Source organism: Dermacentor albipictus, unplaced genomic scaffold (genome assembly GCF_038994185.2).
Source record: "Dermacentor albipictus isolate Rhodes 1998 colony unplaced genomic scaffold, USDA_Dalb.pri_finalv2 scaffold_13, whole genome shotgun sequence".
Classification (NCBI taxonomy): domain Eukaryota; kingdom Metazoa; phylum Arthropoda; class Arachnida; order Ixodida; family Ixodidae; genus Dermacentor; species Dermacentor albipictus.
Window position 1 is genome coordinate 5,573,146 of NW_027225567.1, and position 18,655 is coordinate 5,591,800.

General features: G+C 47.0%; 1 protein-coding gene across 6 annotated transcripts in view; it reads left to right on the forward strand.

Moving 5' to 3' along the window:
• The window catches only part of LOC135920377 (G2/mitotic-specific cyclin-B2-like), a 321,085-nt gene that overhangs the window by 44,817 nt on the left and 257,613 nt on the right, over positions 1–18,655 (forward strand). For all 6 annotated transcript variants that reach the window (XM_065454624.1, XM_065454626.1, XM_065454628.1 and 3 more), the window contains exon 9: positions 10,440–10,652. In XM_065454624.1, coding sequence (XP_065310696.1) covers positions 10,440–10,652 — 213 coding nt within the window. The remainder of the gene's footprint in view (positions 1–10,439; positions 10,653–18,655) is intronic.

The following is an 18,655-nucleotide window of genomic DNA, read 5'->3' on the forward strand; positions in this document are numbered from 1 at the left end:
GGAATTGGCTTCCTCTCTTCAAAAGAACCACCGCACACTTTTACTTAACCACGGCTCACTTGTTCATTAAGTGGCTCAAAAGATTTGGCATGCTCCTGAATGGCCCATCTGCTGCAGGCGAGGGAGCGGTACGAGATGGTCATTTGAGGGATTGCCCGACATTTGCGTGCAAGCGCAAGTAAGAGTGGGCACCAGAGAGAGCAAATGTGGGGGCTTTTGCCCTTTGAATATAGCTCTGCCTAGGCACTACGGAAGAGGTTTCTTAGTGTGTGTTGTATGCGTTTGTCCCCGAGGTATGCTGGCAATGCAGAGTGGGGTCGAGTTTGTTTACGCACCAACGCTGGCTGTCCGCGCAGTGAGGCAATGGGCACGAATGCCCCATTTGGTGATTGCTGTATCTGAAGGTATGTCGAATAGACTTTCCTGTGCCTGTGATGCTGGGGCTGAGTCGGTCATGCGGGATTTAATCTTTCTTGCCCCTTACACTGCTCTGCCTTCAAAAAAAAAAAAAAAAATCATTTTTTTTTCCGGGGGAGCAGTATGGGCTGTAGTAGAGTCCTGGCTTGCTGGTGCAGTATCTTCGCTCTTGGCAGCCTTTCTGTATGCTGCTGTCCACGACTTTTCAGGAGCATTTTTGAGTGGTCCGCTTTGAGTGAAATAAATGCACAGCACCTTAGCGTGAGGATTATTGGCTTTTTCATCTCGCCCACGTCAGGTTAGCTTACATTTAGGTTACCTTAGGTTAGGTTAGCGTAAAGACGTTAATATGGCGAGGTGTATTCTCACTGCGGTTACGCTGTGCGGTTGCTTGCCTTTGCATCTCAGCCACGTTAGGTTAGGTTAACGTAAAAATCGCTAGGGTGGCGCGAGGTGTTCTTACGGTGGTTATGCCCTGAGGATTATTGTCCTTTCGTTAGGTTAGAGTGAGAGGCGTAAGGGTAGCACAACGTATTCTCAAAGCGGTTGCAGGGGTGTCGAGCGTCACTGGCAACCTTTCAGCTACTTGTGTTCAACCATGGTTGCTAAGGCGCTCTGACTTCTAGATTTTCAATATATGCGAACCTGGCTCTACTATGGTTACTACTGCTCTTGCGGGAACATCGGTGATGTTATTTTCAAGGTACATCGCCGTAAGGTGCGAGAAAGCTATGATCCGGCACGACTGACTTAGCACGAGCGCCGCAAGTGCGAAACAGTGTCTGACAGAGCGGTCACCAAAGAGGGCGTCAGTGCCGATGGTTCATCTGTTTCACCGCGCCGGCAGCCAGCTTCTGAGCGTAAACAAACTCGACTCCACTCTGCAGTGCCAGGTCATACAACACGCGCTAAAAAACCTCCTCTGTAGTGCCTAGGTAATCATATAGGCCTGATTAGCTGCCTAGGCGGCGATGCGGAAACGCTGGTCAACAGAGCCCTCTATGCTGCACCTATAGGTTTTGGGTAGCAAAAAACGCGATGCCATGCTTTTGAATGCACGGCGTCGCGGTGTATCTGCTTGTCTCAGCTGTGCTGTGGTAGAAATTTTGGAGAATTTTGTGCATGGGAGGAATTGTAGCATGGCTTCTGTCGCCAAGGAAGCGCAGCACTGTGGTGAGTTTGTACACTGCACACGAGAAGTCGCAGACGCAGTTTTGGTGCGCGGCCGCTTCCAATGCGTGTGCTGCTCAAGTACAGTTTAGAAGTTGTAGAAGTTGCGGGAGGTGTAAAAATCTGCGCTATAAGCGGTATTGCGTTATAACCAAAGAATGCTTTTTTTTCAGCTTTTGCCTATTCCAAACGGACCACCCACCTTTCAAACATAATCACATATTTCACTCACACACGCATGCAACACAATCGCAACACAGCACAGAAACCAAGTTCTCCTGACAAGTGCGGCATCAGCGAAAGCATGCTGTTATATTCGTCTGAAGATTTTTTTTAACAGTGCTTCAAACAATTTTGTCCTCTACAAGGCTTAAGCACTGAAGCGCTTTCTCACTCAAACTGTTCTTCGTGCAGTGCATCTTCACTTTGCTGAGGTATCCCAAAGCATCTTTGCATGGGACATCTGAATCTGGCGTCGGGTCGACATTGTTGTCCAACTCGTCTTGGGTTGCAAGCTCCGTGCTGCCACAAACCGCTGTGAAAGTCGCATCATCAGTGCTCGCTTACTTGCAGACAGAAAGGACATAATAGAGAATTTTAGTGCGTCCGGTATTCCGGCAAGTGCGGGCGGTTTGCCATTGAGCGGGGACGTAAACGTGAGCGGCGAGATTGGTGCCGCCAGCTGGTGGTGCAAAGCTCAACCGCACAAACACAAAGCCAATTGCTATATTCTGCTTAGCTGCTGGTGTAAATTTTCGACAGTGGCCTAATCGTGGGACACGATTACGCTGCTCCCGAAAGTTTGCACCAGCAGCGAAGCAGGATATACTGAGTTACTGCAAGTTTAACTCTGTTTGTCTGGTTTAACTCCACGCCACCAGACGAATGCACTGCTCCGGCTGCTCTTGTTTACACCCCTCACATCCGGCAATCCGCCCAAACCGCCCCCATTTGCCGGAATAGCGGATGCGCTAAAAGTCTATATTCTTGGAAGGTATCTGGCGGAAACAAACTTGCTTTCAACGAGGCCAGACCACACGTCGTTGGTGTTGATCGTCTCATCGGCAACATTGTCGCTCGGCTCATCAGCGTCAAGAGCCTCTGCATTGTGCATGAAGCCTGCTTTGTTGAAGCACTTGCTTATTGCAGTGGCTTTTACCTGCCACCACAAAGCGGCAACCATATCAATCGCGCTCCTTAAATTCACTTTAAGAGGCTGCTGCTGCTGCTGCATTTTCAGCAAAACTCTTTCGCAGATGCGTTTTTTGTAAAATGCCTTTACGGTTGTGATGACACCCTGGACGAGCGGCTGACATATTGCAGTCGTGTTGGCAGGCAGAAGCTTTAACTTGACTGCAGTCAACTTCGGCTTGATGTTGTGGGCTGTGCAATTGTCGAGAATGAGCACGACCTGTCGCTTCTCTGCTGCCATGTCTTCATTGAACTTGCAGAGCCAGCTTGTGAACATGTCTTGTGTCATGCACACCTTTTTGTTGGATGTGTATGTCACTGGCAGGCACTCTCGCTTTTTAAAGCAATGTGGCCTCGCTGATTTTCCAATGAGAAACAGACGGCGCTTGTTGCTTCCGTCTATGTTAGCGCAGAACTACAGTTATGCGCTCTTTTGAGGCCTTGCGGCCAGATCAGACTTCGCCTCTCAGCACAAGAGTGCGGTTGGGCGAAAGGTTATAAAATACGCCAGCTTCATCGGCATTATATATGTCTCTGTCAGTATACGTGGACAGCATGGTTTCCAAATTTAAGCGAAGCCAGACTTTGATGGACTCGTCGTTGACATCACCGCTTTCACCGCACACCACCTTGCAGCTGATGCCATGGTGATCCTTGATTTGCTAGGTCCATCCATCAAGTGAGTTGAGGTCGTCGTGGCCTAAAAATGCACCAGGGGACTTGGCTTTTTGTTGGAGCATGGGGCCACTCACTGGAATGCACTGAGCGCTAACTTCACGGAATCATCTGAAGAGCGCTGCGTCCACGTCTTAGTACTTCGACGTACGTATTCTCTTCAGTGACAGGGAAGACGAATCTTGCTGCAGTTGCTGCTGCAGTTTGACCTTGTTCTTGTATATGGTCGACACGGCTGTGTCGGAAATGCCGTATTTGGCCGCCACTGACGCGTTCTTCAGCCCACATTTTATGCCCCTTATAACGCATTCCTTTGTCTCCAGCTATAAGGCATGCCTCTTTCTCACGCCGCTTGAAGACTCCGCCGCCGCCGCCGCCATGGTGACAAAAGCCCGACAATGCACGTGCACAGAGGACAACTACGACACGACGAGATCACGATATGCACACACTAAATGCAACAGACTGAAAAAAAAAAGAGTGCACTGTCGCCGCTATCGCTGCTACCCTGCACTCCGCGCAGTGTGCACTCTGATTGGATGCTGCTATAGTGACAGAAACACTCTCCCTCCTTCCTCCAGAGTCTCCTGCCCTTCTCTTTTTTGTTTCGAGTTTTGTTGCTGGTCTCCACGCGCATGCTCCATGCTCCTCGTCCTTCGGGCTTGGACACCCGGCAAACGTGCAGCTGTGCGGGCCGTGCTCAACGCCTCTGAGAAAAGGCCGTGGTCTGTGCGCAGATTTCGTGGTCGCATGCTTAAAGGAACCGCGCTATAACTGGTATTCTGCTTTGTACGCCTACGCAATACACGGTCCGCCTATACATTGAGTTTTATTGGGGATATTTCGGTGGTCTAAAAACATGCTATAGATAATCCCGTGCTAAAAGCGGTTACATTATAAGTGGTCTGCACGTAGCATGATGCCAAGCGGCAACGGCAGACTGCTGCAATACGTGTCTGTTTGTTTAAAGGGCCCTTCACCAGGCCCCATAGCAAATTTTGGTTATACGCTGGAAGTTGTTAAGTGTCCTCTAGGGAGCGTTCTGACGCAAAAATTTTTCAAATCTGCTCATTAATAGCAGAGATAGAAATATTTCAGTGCCGCGAATCCATGATTTCAGCAGGTGGGCTCCACTGCCAAGCAAGACGCTCTCTCCACTTGCCCCGTCTAGCCTCCGCAAGCAAAATTCCTTCCCTGCGTTCTCCCATACCGGACCTCGAGGATCGCGTGACGTATACGTCGCAGGCCCTGCCTTCATTTTTTCTCCACGCATTTTTTTTTCGGCGCTACACACTTCTGTTTAAGGCGTCATGCACGAGCTGTTGTCTCGTTCCTGCAGCGTACAGTTTTGTGTGCTGTGCTCAAGGAAACTTGACTAGCGGTATAATTCAGTGCTACACAAATACCGAGGCAGAACAAGCGGATTGCAGAGCATGATCACGTGGTGCAACGTGGTAGAAAATGGCATAGTGTCGGTACCTGTGCACGTGACCGCACGACCATGGGTACAAGCAGACGAAGCGGAAGTGCATCTCTCTTGCTTTGGTACGAAGTAAAAAAAAGAATGCAGACATTCCGTTTGTGTGTTTATTATTTCTCTAAACTTCATTTCATCAATTAAAGCAACAGATCGCACAGATAACAGATGTCTTGAATGATTCTCGAAGTATCGTGTCGCCATGAGCGATGTCGCACTGCAGACACCAGTACGTAGGCGCAGGCACACGAGTACGTCATCTTCCGGCTTGGAGCGCGGCGGCCGCGAGGAGAAGGAAAAATGGCGTTCGGTTTGAAATTTCAGATCTTTTCGCGGTGTGTAGCGATGTAATACTTTGCAGACATGATCGTTATCGTGCAATGTATTTCCTGCACTGGTCAGCTAAATATGGCCAGACCTGGTGAGGGGCCCTTTAAGCACGTGCACCAACTCGAAACAGTGGCCCAATAACAATGAATTAGTTTAACTAATGTAATAATCTGGTGGAATTAGCACCATGACTCAGCTTAAGCGGCTCTGGTATGTGTTGATGCAGAGACTGCCGGCTGCATGGATGCTTATTCTGCAAAAGCACAATTCAAGACATGGCACTCGGTAAATACTGTGATTGTGTGTCTGTATCTTTAGGGCTGAATGATGTGCAGTGGCTCTCTTTTTCAGGGGGAGAATGATACAGCCACAACAACAGTTTCGTTTGTTGTCATTCATTTGTTTACAGTAACATATAATGGCTGTTTAAGCACCACTTTTATGTACAGTTCCTTATCTTATTGCCACAACTGACTGTGCCACGTCAGGCGATCTATTATTCTTCGCTTATTCTCTCAGCAGCGCGTTCTGAGACAGTTTCAGTGGCCCTATATGAACTTTTGCTTTATTAGGTGGGCCGCATCACCATCAGAAATCGTTTTAGGTCCTGTAAATTCCTGTGCGTGACAGTTTTCTAATAAAAGGAAATCATCTGCATGCACTTATAAAGAGGACCGCGTTTTTCATGGCTAAGCTAAAATTAAAATTTTTCATGGCTAAGCACTCTCGACGAGATGATCAACAGGCTACCCACAGTGAACGCAGGTGCTTTTTCCGATAGCTGAACAGCAAAATAAAACAGAAAATGAACTCTGAGCACACACACAAATCAAGCGAGACCGGCTGTATACAGCCTGCTGACAGTGTAACCTAATACGGGGAGCTGCAACTTGTATACTACTAAGCCAATTTTGTCTCTTGCGACCAATTCATCGCACAGTATGTTGAAAATTCTGGCGTCTCAGGCCCACGACCCTCATGACAATTCACCACACATCACTAGCAGTGGTGGCGATGCTTGGGTACAGCACACGGTGGGTCTGCCCGCCTTCACTCGCCGGGTCCACCCGCCTTCAGCACGATTTGTCGTGCAAGAAAGTGCCCGCATTCCATGACCTGTGCTACATTCGGTAGTGCACAATGCCCTGCGTACATGTCGAACACTTTTTGAGTGTGATATATACACACAAAACCCAAAACAAGGCACAAAACGAGTGAGACTCGTGTTACTCAACGAGGTGGCGTATTTTCCACACTACCCAGCCAACTTCGTTGATCGCCGCCAAGTGGTGCCACGGTGCATTCAAAACTCCAGCGCATCAGCCCCATATTCAAGGAGCAAAATCGCCCAGATTTTCTTTCGCACCCGCTCTTACTCGTGCCTGTGTGCAATATAGGGGGATCCCTCAATTGAGTCTTGTGGGAGTGGTCGTGACTCGTTCGAGGAAGGGCAGAAGGGCAGTTGCTTTCTCACACTGCTAATACATGGCGCGGAAGTCGCACTCGGCAGAACACCCGGCTCTGACGTAACGGTTTGGCACGGCTTACTGAATGAGAGAGAACTGGCTTCCTCTCTCCAAAAATACCGCCGCTCACTTTTACTGAACCATGGCTCACTCGCTCTTTAGAAAGAATGGCACAAAAGATCCGGCATGCTCGCGAGTGATCCATCTCTACGGTTGGTGCAGTTCATTTTGTTCGTTTTATGCAGCGCATGCGGCACATATTTTTTATTCTACACAACATATAATAAAAATGCACATACTGCATGCGTTTCCGTACATCCTGCTTGCATACCGTGTACTCGTGAATGCTCACTACGCTTTCTAAATGTGTACAGTCACTACCAATGGAACTACGCACCACGTGCTGTAATACATATAGGTGAAGACGCTTATCGTAATAGGTTTGGTAGGGATAGCTGTGAATATGGCATGCGACAACTCGGGCTGAGATGCGAAACTCCGATGACACTAGGCACTGTAAAACAGATGGGTAAAGATGCTTATTGCAATAAGATTGCCGGAGGTAGCTGTGAATGCCGCGCACGACAACCCCAGAGAAGAGTTGCTGCTATTGAAATGAGAAACTGAGTGCGCGCCGGCATTTTCACATGAAACAAGCGGCCGAGTATTGCAGAGAAACTGCCGCCGCAAGCATCTATATACTTTTCTTGATCACGCGCACCCCACGCATTTTTGTTTCCATGGAGTATAGCTGCCGGAAAATACCATACGATCACAGTTTGGTGCCTTACTGAACGCTGGTGCCAAAAAATAATGTTTTCCAGGAACGTATGAACCGGTAAAAAAATAGGCACAAGTCAAATGGGTCATGTTTTGTGTTCTCGATTGCAAATGTTGGCGCTGGAAAAACATATGTTAGGGGAACGTATCACCGAGATTCTGCTGTATTCACCATACTGATGACTATGCTGTGGAGGAAAGCCGTGGCTTCAGGTGTGTGAAAATGGTGCAAAACATTTATTTTTGCTCATTGCAACAAACACTTAACACCTTTTTTATTCCATTCTTTAGGCTCTCAAAGCAATAGTTGTCAGGTTGGGGAGCATGCAAAAGCCTCATCATACTTGACTCTTGTTCTCGATCAGCTTTTTGTGAAAGCAAGCTGGTCTAGACATGCTCCTTGAACTGGCGCTAGAACCTTCACATGCTTTGTATAGTACTTGTACAGTGTTGCACAGCAATGAATAAAGGCATCTGCGCAGGCAGTGTTCAAAAAGTAAGATTACACTGTTTCTTGCCGTAGGTTGGTCTGAAATCAACTGTGTGCTCTTGTGAGTGACAACTCCACATGACAGGTAGAATTGCTCTTAATAAATTGCACATACCTGTTGAAATGCTATTTGATGAAAACAATTCATAGCAGGGGAAAAAAAGTTGCAGGTGATGTTACTCAACCTCAATCGTCAAAACACGCACTCCTGAGCATGTATTGATGTTTAAATATAGTTAAAACAGCGTAGAAGTTGGATCACAAAATTAGAACACCCGCCAGGAGCTTCTTTGTTGTCACTGCTGCTATCATATAAAAATTATGTTGGCAATTCGACCAAAGCGAGAGTTTTACATTGTTTGACCGAGGAAGTGCTAGGAGCACTGAAGGTTAGTTACGATACCTCCTGTCAAAGCTTTGTTTCTCCAGACTTCCCAATGTGCCTAAAGTTGTCGATCTGGCTGATAGTTAAGGTGCGGTCATCATTTCGCACAGTGCATGGCATTTCTCGTTGAATTCCAACAGCACTGCTTAATGTGTTGAAAGAACTGTTCATCAATATTCTTCATTTCTTTGTCCCGGTAAGGAAATAGTTAGGGTCCTCATATAAAATGTTTCAAGGTAGTGCCATTCTTTCATCTTGCCATGCGAGCGCATTCCTGCAATCACCCGGGCATGATTGGCAGCACCCTTAAAAAAATGTTCCAAGCTTTTAGCAAAGCATGGTTTACGCCAACATACACATGAATACTTACTGCGTGGATATTGGAATAGTCTCAAAGTTATAATTGATTGTAGATGTAGTATGGCACACATGAAAAGCCACATGTTTTTTCATGTGTGTTCAGAGGTTTGGAACCTTTGGCAGTGCTAGCGGCACTTGGTGTAGTTGTATTGGAAGAGGGGAGAGTGGAAAAGGAGCAATGACACTGCCTTGAGTTATCTTGGGATGTGAAGACCAGTGTGACATTTGCCCCACCTGCTGTCAGCATTTAGCTTACAAGTTTTGTGTTTTCAGCTGATTTCTCCATAGCCATGCAAGGGCATCTCATACTGAACAAGAAAGGTTCCTGATGCAGTCATATTGCCCATATTTCACACTGAATATGTGCTGCCATATTGTGTATGTATGGTAATGTGCTTACTGCATTTACTTGAATCTAGGCTGGCTCCGATTCTAAGCCAACCTTCGAATGTCTGAAGCCAGAAAACATAAAAAAACTTGCCTTGAATCTAAGCCAAACAAAAAAGTCAGGACAGCGTTCACAAAATGAAAACTGTATTTATCTAATATGAACATGCCGAGCTCTCAACGTCATGATCGCTGCTAGCCTCATATGCTTGCAGATGTGCACAAGCTCGTGTTTGTGCACCCACGCATGCGCAGACAGTGCGGTACGGCTCGTATATGTCGAAGTGTGGTGTGATCTCGGTGAACAGCTCCCTTTCTGTCATCGAGCACTCATCTTCCTTACAGATGTCATCTCATTGCAACATGCGCAAAAGGTGACTCCCTTTGCCGCCTACAATGACGTTTTTCTCATCGATGCTGAAGCCCCACCTGACTTGAACATTTGACAATGCCTCTGCGGCTAGCCCATCTTTTTGTTTGTGGCATCGCCTGTTTGGTGCCATTACGATGACGCTGCACCACACGCTGATACTTAGCCACGATACCGATACGATGCAGCTGTACAAGAGAGGAGGAGACGAGCAGCCCCAGCCAATCAGCAGCAGCCAAAATAGACCATCCACTAGGTGGACTCCTTCAGAATACCCCCCTCCCCCCCCCCCCCCCAGGTCAAAATGTTGCCAGCACTCGTGTACTTCGGTTGGCTACTGGCTTGGCTAGTAGCAGTTGTGATATTGACTTTTCTAGATGGCACTAGCTATGCACCATATTTATCATTTTCAGTTACATACAGGGGAACTTTTTAAAATCCTAATCTAAGCTGATCCTAGAGTTTGGTATGATTATTTGAAAAAAAGCTATCAGCCTAGATTCGAATAAATACGGTAAATGGTTGACTTTTGTCTGAAATAAGATTAGTCAACACTGCAACAGTCCAGGTTTCACCCCTTATAGTTGTATGTTTTGCACAGTACATTTCCCTAAGTATATTGTACCTTTCTTTTTCGTTGGCCTAGCCATCGTGCTTAGTCGTCAATGCTTTGATAATTAAAGATACAATGACCTATCATACACTACAAGCTTTGGGAAGTGGGCTTACATTCATTATGGGTTGCATTTGTATTCATTAGGTGGAACAGAAGATAGGACAGGTGCAACAGACACCATGCACTGAGTTGCATAGTTTGTTTCAGCTGGCCTGGCATCTGCATTGTTGAGCCTTAGTGCATCATACTGTAAAGTCAGACTAGAACACTGTGAGCACACCAGTGACCAGCAATTTATTTCAAGGGTATGTGCCATCTCCGACAGAGCACGGCCAGCAAGCTAGAGGATCTGGCCACCCTGTACCAGAGCCTGCAGAAGGCTGCCATCTCTGCAGAGCAGAATCCAGTTGCCGAGAGACAGGCATTCGCCGTCCAGCTGCTACATGGGGTGCCTGACTTCGAAGAAGGGGACTTCGAGGACCCTACCATGGGTGTCCCGTATGCACAGGAGATCTTCGACTACCTGGCATACCTTGAGGTGTGTGTGTGCGGCACAACGCATCCATTATTGCATGTCTGCAGGGTGCTTTTTAGAGCCTTAAGGGAGGACATGAGCCTTAGACCGAGAAAACATTATTTTTAGATTCTAGTGTGTGATGCATAATCTCAGCAATTTTCATACATTTTGGACCAATAGTTTGGTCGCAATGGTGTTTTATATCACGTCGGCAAGCTGTATATTTACTGAGAAACGTGCAAAGAAAGGACCTTTTTCCGTGGCGTGCACTCGCCGTTCTAAGTTTTTGATTGCAGCCATCTTGGCCTTGTTTGAAAGAGCCACACTTCTCGTTTAGTTTTTGTATCACCGCTACTTTGTCCGCTGAATGGTCATGAAGAAAAAGCCAGAGAAAAAAAGTTGTCCGGATGCGCAATTGCATTGGTCGACTGAGACAACACGTGACTGCAAGCACGCCATGCTCTTGGCAGACTTTTGCGGTCGTCTGTTTGGGCACGCGAAACTCGGCACGAAACAATGTCAAATTTAGGTTGCTACAAGGCTTCAATTCTGTGAACAGAAGAAGAAATCCGGGGTTTTAAATTTTTGAAAGTGCACAGTAGCCTTGGAAGATGCCAGCAATAGTTTGCTACCCGTGCTGAGTCTCCTCCCATGACTGCGGAATAGGCTTAGCAGTTTAGATTAAATTGGTTCTGGCAGCGGCCGATGTTCATGCGGCATTCCAGCAAAACTACTGCAGCCCGATAATTTGGAGAAAGTGAAGAAAGCTCAAGAAAAACAGCAAAACTTTGCTTCAACACCAGCTACCAAGCGAAAATTTTCTCGTTCGTGCTGATGCAGCTGCGGCTGGCTTGGATGCGATGGAGACACATTGTTATTGTAAGCTCAGATTCTCCTTATGCTCTGCTGCCTTGTGTAAAGCACAAGTTCCGGTGCAACAGTGGGCAAAGGTGAGCGTGACTGCAGTCTCGCCATTGAGATAGTCATCTCGTGCACAATCTGCGGCGATGCCTCGTCGGCACGGAAACTGCAGCAGGCCCTGAGAGCAGGCTCCTTGTCTCCGAGGCTACGTGGCGAGTGCTCAGCATCCCGCAAATCGTGGTCCCCGAAATGATGCGGAGCTGTCCTAGAGAGGAGCAGTTCCAGGCCCCGTTCCGATTCCAGGTGCAGGACCTCAATCGCGCAGTGGACGCCATCCCATGGCAGGACTTCAAGCCGTGGTCATTCCGCAAGTGGTAGAAGGGGAAGCAAGGGAGCAGTGCAGGTCACGCAACAGGTGAGCTGGGCACAGGTTGTTTCTCCTAAAGCTCGTCCCCCCCCCCCCCCCCCTGTTGCCACAGAACTGGCACAGGCACATGCTTACATTATGCGTCTCACTGGAAAGAATGCAACACTCAAAGCAGAAATCACTAACGTACATGCAGAGTTCGTTGCACTTAAAGATGAATTGTTTGGAAGAAATAGCACTACCCCTACACAAAACACTTCACTACACAAAACACACACTACACAAACGGGAAGAGCAGCCAGCACACACAGTCATTCCAAATCCAACATCGCAACAAGCAACCGTGCAGCCCACTGCACCGCAGGGAGTCATACCCGTCCAATATGCCACTCTCCGGAAAGTAGAGGAGATAGTAGCAAAGGCCATTCAAAGCCTTCCGACATCCCTACAAGCTACTACGCAACAGCTCACAGCTATACAACAGTCAGCGGCACAACAACAACCATTCGCAACTCAACAACAGCACTCTAACACTCAGATGGCGGAATGCATCATGAGTCTAGAGGAACGCATACTAGCACTGGAAGCTCGTCAAAGCCGGCACCCCAAGAAAGCTTATCAGACCTTCCAGATTTGTCGGATTCTCTAGGCTGCCCAGAATGCCATCTTGTGCGCGCATCACCACCGCTTAATAACCAAGATGGCTCCTCCTCAACGTATATGCAGTAAGTGAGGGGGCTCACCAGGTGAAACCACGGTGTGGCAGTGGAATTGCCGGCGCTACAAGAACAAGTATGGATCACTGATATATTGCTATGGTGGCTAGAGGGGGAGGTGTCAGCATCGGCTGGGCTGTGCTGTGTATGGCGGTGCAGCATTTTATCATGACGACGACAGGTGGCGCGCTCATTGTCTCCGAGACGCTTAGCACGAGGTTGTGTTTGAGCAATCTCTCCGACTCTAAGCGCACGTCGTGAAGTTAGCTTTGCCTGCCCTGCTTTTGTTTGCTTGTCACAAGGAGTTCTGAGTAGCCTTCTTGACCAGCGCCACTGAAAAAATTTGGCCGGTATGCAGAGTAAGCTGGATGATCTGGATGTGGGCCACATAAATGAAATTTACGAGATGGTAAAGCATTGTGATGCGATGCCACATCATCGTGAAATGGTGGGATCAAATAGCGACTCTCGCATAACCTACTATGTTAGCGGGTACGTGACCAGGAAAATGCTAAAGAGAACAAAGTGCGAAGAGTGTTCTCTATACCTGTTGCTTCAAGCAAAAAACTTGCGCTTGCTTCCGGAAGAGTTACCCGCCGTGGTTGCTCAGTGGCTATGGTGTTGGGCTGCTGAGCACGAGGCCGTGGGATCGAATCCCGGCCACGGCGGCCGCATTTCGATGGGGGCGAAATGCGAAAACACCCGTGTACTTAGATTTAGGTGCACGTTAAAGAACCCCAGGTGGTCAAAATTTCCGGAGTCCTCCACTACGGCGTGCCTCATAATCAGAAAGTGGTTTTGGCACGTTAAACCCCATAATTTTTTTTTTTTTCCGGAAGAGTCATGCCTTACCAACCACCTGTTTAGAGGTGGCCTACTTTACCCATCTCAGGCACTAAAAGACTTCGTTGCTGCGATGGAAGATGCCTTCATGCATTGTTTCAGCTTTAACAAGTTGAAGGCTGACAGCATCATGGACCTTATTTCCTGCCTGTCAATAAATAAGCTGGATATGGTTGGGCTGTGCGCAACATAGCGTAGGAATAACCAGCCAAATGAAACGGTTTTTTGTCATCACGAGGTTGCACGTCCTTGTCGCAGCTGAGAATGCATCGAAGCAAGGGAAACGAGAAAAAATGGAAGTACCTCAAGCTGAGGTACTTGAGTGCTAAGGGAAAACTGGTTTCCAATATTAGAAACCTTCAAAGAACTAAGTTCGCGTATTTAGTATTGCTCAGATAATGCCAAAAATGCCTTACAAAAAAAAAAGAATATTTATTGTTAATAAAATCATACACACGACTCTATACATGGTTGTTAGCTCTCAAACAAACAATATGACACGAAATGGAGTGCAAATCCAATATATAATGGAGGTATATACCCAGAAACGGTGAACGAGGTACAGTGCAAACAATAATTTGTCAGGTGAGAAGTTCTGTTCAGATATCCACATATTTCTGGGCATACAATGTGATGTGAACAATTCCTGTTTTACGTGCATATACAAATGCTTTATGTTGGTCTTGCTGATATAAACTTTGCAGTTATGCAGTTATGTTGTGCACCTCAGCTTGAAGTATTAGCAAAATTTTCGTGTCTGGTGGGTACCTCGACAATTCTATCTGTGTTAGACTCGTACCAGTAGGTGCGATCACGCATGTAGAGGTCGTTGACACACACTGAATAACGCTCATTTTCATTGCGGGTGGATTTGGTGAAGTCCTGAAGCTTTTTGCACACTAATTGTACTTTGGGAGAAAAATTTTCGTCAAGCCAAACCTTAGGTTATTCTAGCTTTTTAGGTTTAGGGGCATTGTGAAAAACGTCCATCTTAGACTTAAAGTTGAGGAATTTCACAATTATGGAGCAATAGAAATTTGGGTGCCGCTGGCCCACTCGGTGAGCACGTTCAATGTCGCTAGCCTTTATATCAAGGTGAGTGGGGAAGAAGTCTTTCACGATTTTTTCGGACTCTTCGTAGCTCTCCTTTTATGTCTCAGCAATGCCTTTGACCATAAGATTATTTCTCCTCATCCTGGTTTCATATCATCCACAACGTCGAATAATTCCTCATTTACTTTTGTGATAGTACTTGATTTAACTTCACGCATGGAGTCGCCTACGTTCTCACACTTGGTTTCGATTTGTGGCATTTTGCTTAGACTGCCTTCAATAGCACATATTTTTGAATTAATATTACAAATATCCTATTTTATTGCTGTTAGACTAGCCGTGGTTTCTTCGTGCAATTTTTCCATTAAAGCTAGAACATCATCTATCTTAGGGCCGGGGTTAGATTCCACGTTGTCAGCACAGAGCAGGGTGACTGAAATAACTGAACCTAGCAGCAGGAAGGTGGGTACTGAGATCGAACAAAGGCGGACGCGAGCCCAAAGCATGAATTGTGGGAGCTCCTGGGCTGCCGGCAAGAAATTAATAAGCCGATCCTTGCGCGGTAAGTGCATACGTCAACATCCATCACACTTTTCACTAAAAATATGCAACAAAGTGGAATCAGCGGCCATAAAAACGTAGAAGCATTACAAAAACAGCACGTCATGCCAAACTGCATGCTTACCTAGAATAGCGAAAGACAGAACTTAGCCATGGGAGCTGGTGGCCGCTAATCCCAAACAGTTGATGGGGGGAGCTCCTTTTGTAGCTTGCAGCTGCACTGCATTCGTTGTGATGTCAGTCGGCGATGTCACAAGAATGATGACTGCTGCATGAACGGGAGGACATGGCTCCAATCTTCGGTGACGAGAGTGGCCAGACGGCTATCGGCAGCACGAGGTGATGGTATCTAGCGAAAGACTGAACTTAGCCGTGGGAGCCGGTGACTGCTAATCCCCAATATTGTGCATGATGAAATGCTCTTCCCAAAAACGTACGTTTCCAAGCAAACATTTTTTAGAGAAAAGCATTCTGTAAAGCGCCATTTTTGCTGCCAGTTGATAAAAACAAGAAACGTGATATCTAGAAAAGCAATAATATCAAAGGAAATGCAGAACATACATTTCAAAGATAAATAATCCAGGAATAGCGTCTGAAAAAATAAATGCCCAGTGTACCGCCGTTCTTCGCATACAGAAAGAAACTAAGGCCAGTTCATCGCTCATGCCATGTGGTGAAGCAGTTCCTGGATTTTGCATAGGTGCGCTTCGCGCTTTTCCCTCAAGACATCTGGTTTTTGTTCAGTTTTGCGGTGCTCGTAACACACTTTGCAGTTCCGGCTTTTTGGCATCTTCTGGAGTCCAAGGAACGTACTTCACCAGTTAGTCTAGACTAATGCACCTCTTCCAGAACCGATCGCTCTCGGCGTAGCTGGGCAGCTACAAGATTATGCATCCAAACATATGTTTGCATTTTTGCAGATTGTCTTTATCACCTTTGCAAAGTAGAGTAGAAAGAAATCCCACGACAGTTGTAAACTGTATTGCGCTGATCCATACTGCTGGGCGGATATGTGCTATGGGCGGCATTCTTGGCGTGAACGGAAGTTTCTTTGCTGCCGATATCAGCACATCATAACTAAGCGAAGTATGCACCCTGAAGATAATTTGTAGAGCTGTCAAGTCGTGCAAAAAGATTGGCAGATAAGCACGGACAAGGAAGGAGACCGCTCAAGGCCGTAAAATAAACTCGCCAGTGAACATGCTGCGGATGTCCCATGCTGACTCAAAACACCGCTGTCAGAGCTTAAATCTGCTTTGCTGTCATCTTCAGAATCTAAGTCGGGTCCTCATCACTAACTTGAAGTGCGGGTGCAACATAGTTTGAGCACGACGCTTTTCAATTGCGACGCAGCTGCACGGGATGACGACATGGAGCGACATTCGATAACCGCGTAGTGACACCGGCAGTGCCCCTTGCGTGGATTTTGCGAGAGAAACGGAACTGAAACTCTTAAAAACGGGTTGAAAATGCCAGGTCCACATCTTGGACATGTGGCGGACCTCCAGAAATACACTTTGGCGGCATAAAACGACTCGGACTCCAAACCAAAGCTCGCTAGTGAACAGCTGCCATCATTTTCGGTTAGTTATCACCGCTCAGCACTGTTGGACGGCAAAGCCGGTGATACGTATCACCGGCTTTGAAGCCAAGAACTGAATTGTACAATTCAGTTCTTGGCTTGTTGGGAGTCATTTGATTACAAAATTTTAATGCTAGTGTGGCGTAATAGTGATTGGCATGCATTTTCTCGAGCGCAGCAGGTGATAGCGACGCCTCATTTGGCTACAACATACTGACGTTTTCCAGGGTGTCTAGCAACCGGGAAAACCGGGAATTCTCGGGTATTTTGAGTAGTCTGGAAAAACTCGGGGAATTTGTGCCTCTATCAGGGAAAATTAATGGTAATTTTATTGAAAGGGTCGAAAGTCGCGGTAATTCTGACTAAGTAGCAGACAGGAATCGTACTGAATCGTCTCTGACGCCCTGTCGTCGGCTGGAGGAGTTGCCGGTGTACAGTCAACGACCGACTTTTCGCATTCCTGCTAATTTGGACGGCTTCGCCTCACCACCATGTACCCCATAGAGTCAATTATATATCAGAACGTCTGAAATTTCGGACGCAAGAACTCTTCGCCTTCCGATTTTCCGGACGTCGCACCACCAGGTGTCCGTCGCACCAGCGCTTCGCCGCACTACCACGTACCCCATAGAGTCAGTGTATAAGAACGTCTGAAATTTGGACGCAAGAACTCTTCGCCGTCCGATTTTCCGGGCGTTTTGCCGTGACCGCAGGCCCGAAACAGCATTAATCAAAGCCACCACCGCTGCCATTTTAATTACCTCGCCGCCTCGAACCAGCGCTCTCGCACGCAGATCCGCTGGCAGCTTTAGCCACCACTGCGGCAACGCTAGGCCTAGCTGCTTCGACGTTTGCTATTTTAAGCTTCTTGCCGTTGGGTGCCGTGTTTTTTATTGAAAAAAACGCTGCTGTCAGCAATGGCACTGACTCCGCCTTTGTGGTCCTCGCGATTGGCTCAGAAGCTTGGAAAGCACAGTGCGTTGCATAATGTCAGTTCCCGAAAGTCAGCTTCGCCTCTGTACAGACATGTTGCTTGGTCAAGCATGCGCAAAAGTATTGCAGTGAAGCATAACAAGCGTGGGAAGGGGCTATTGCCACGGGGCACAGTATGTATTCCTTAATTATACATGCGTACATCCGGTGTTTCCTGTCAAAGTACGAGCACTGATATGCCTAATACGTGTACCGAAAGGCCTTCAGAGCGTTTTCGAATGCGCCTGTGGCGGTTTGAGCCCCTAAGGGCTGTAAGTGACATGCATTTATTTTTTCCAACTGGCCGATTTTTCGGACGTTTTCGCGGTCGCTAGGGAGATCGAAAAATCAGATGAGGACTGTGCAACTGACCAATAGGATGCTTCAAGTGGTCCGTGGGGCGAACGAGTGGCGGAAAGAGGACAAGAACAGCAAGGATCTACGCATTGAGGAACGAACGGGAAAGGAAGCATGCTGCCGCCGGTTTGAAGGAGTTTGAGCTCAAAAAACAATGTGTTGGCTGATGCTGATATGTAGGTGTCCCTCATCCAAACCAAAATAAACTCTTTAAAGCACTGAAACACAACACTGAGGCGTCTTGCGTGAGCTGAGAGTATGTCGGGACAATTGAGGTTGACTTAGAGCTGTTGAAAGAGAATCTCAGTTGTGGCAAATTTAGGGCCTCATACCACTGAGCTTGCTATCAGTTGATAGAAATAGCTCACATTTGAAAATATTTGCTTCTGCATGCATCTCCTTTTTATTCGTATTTGAGAATGTCCAACTCCATTTGCAATTTTTTTAAGACATTTTATTTGCTGTGCATCTTGCTAATCCCTCCCTTCTATTCTCTTTTTGAATAACATAAACACTACTCTCTAGTATTCGAATTGGGCTAAGTCGTTCTTTTCCATTTTTTTTTTCATATGCTTACTAGAGAGTATAGCATTGGGCGATACGGTTTCAGCCCGTCTAGACATAAAACATAGTTGTGCATCACTCAGGGAATTTTGCAATGGCACTGAGGAAAACCTGGAAGACTCATTGAATTTGGAAATGTCAACTTGGT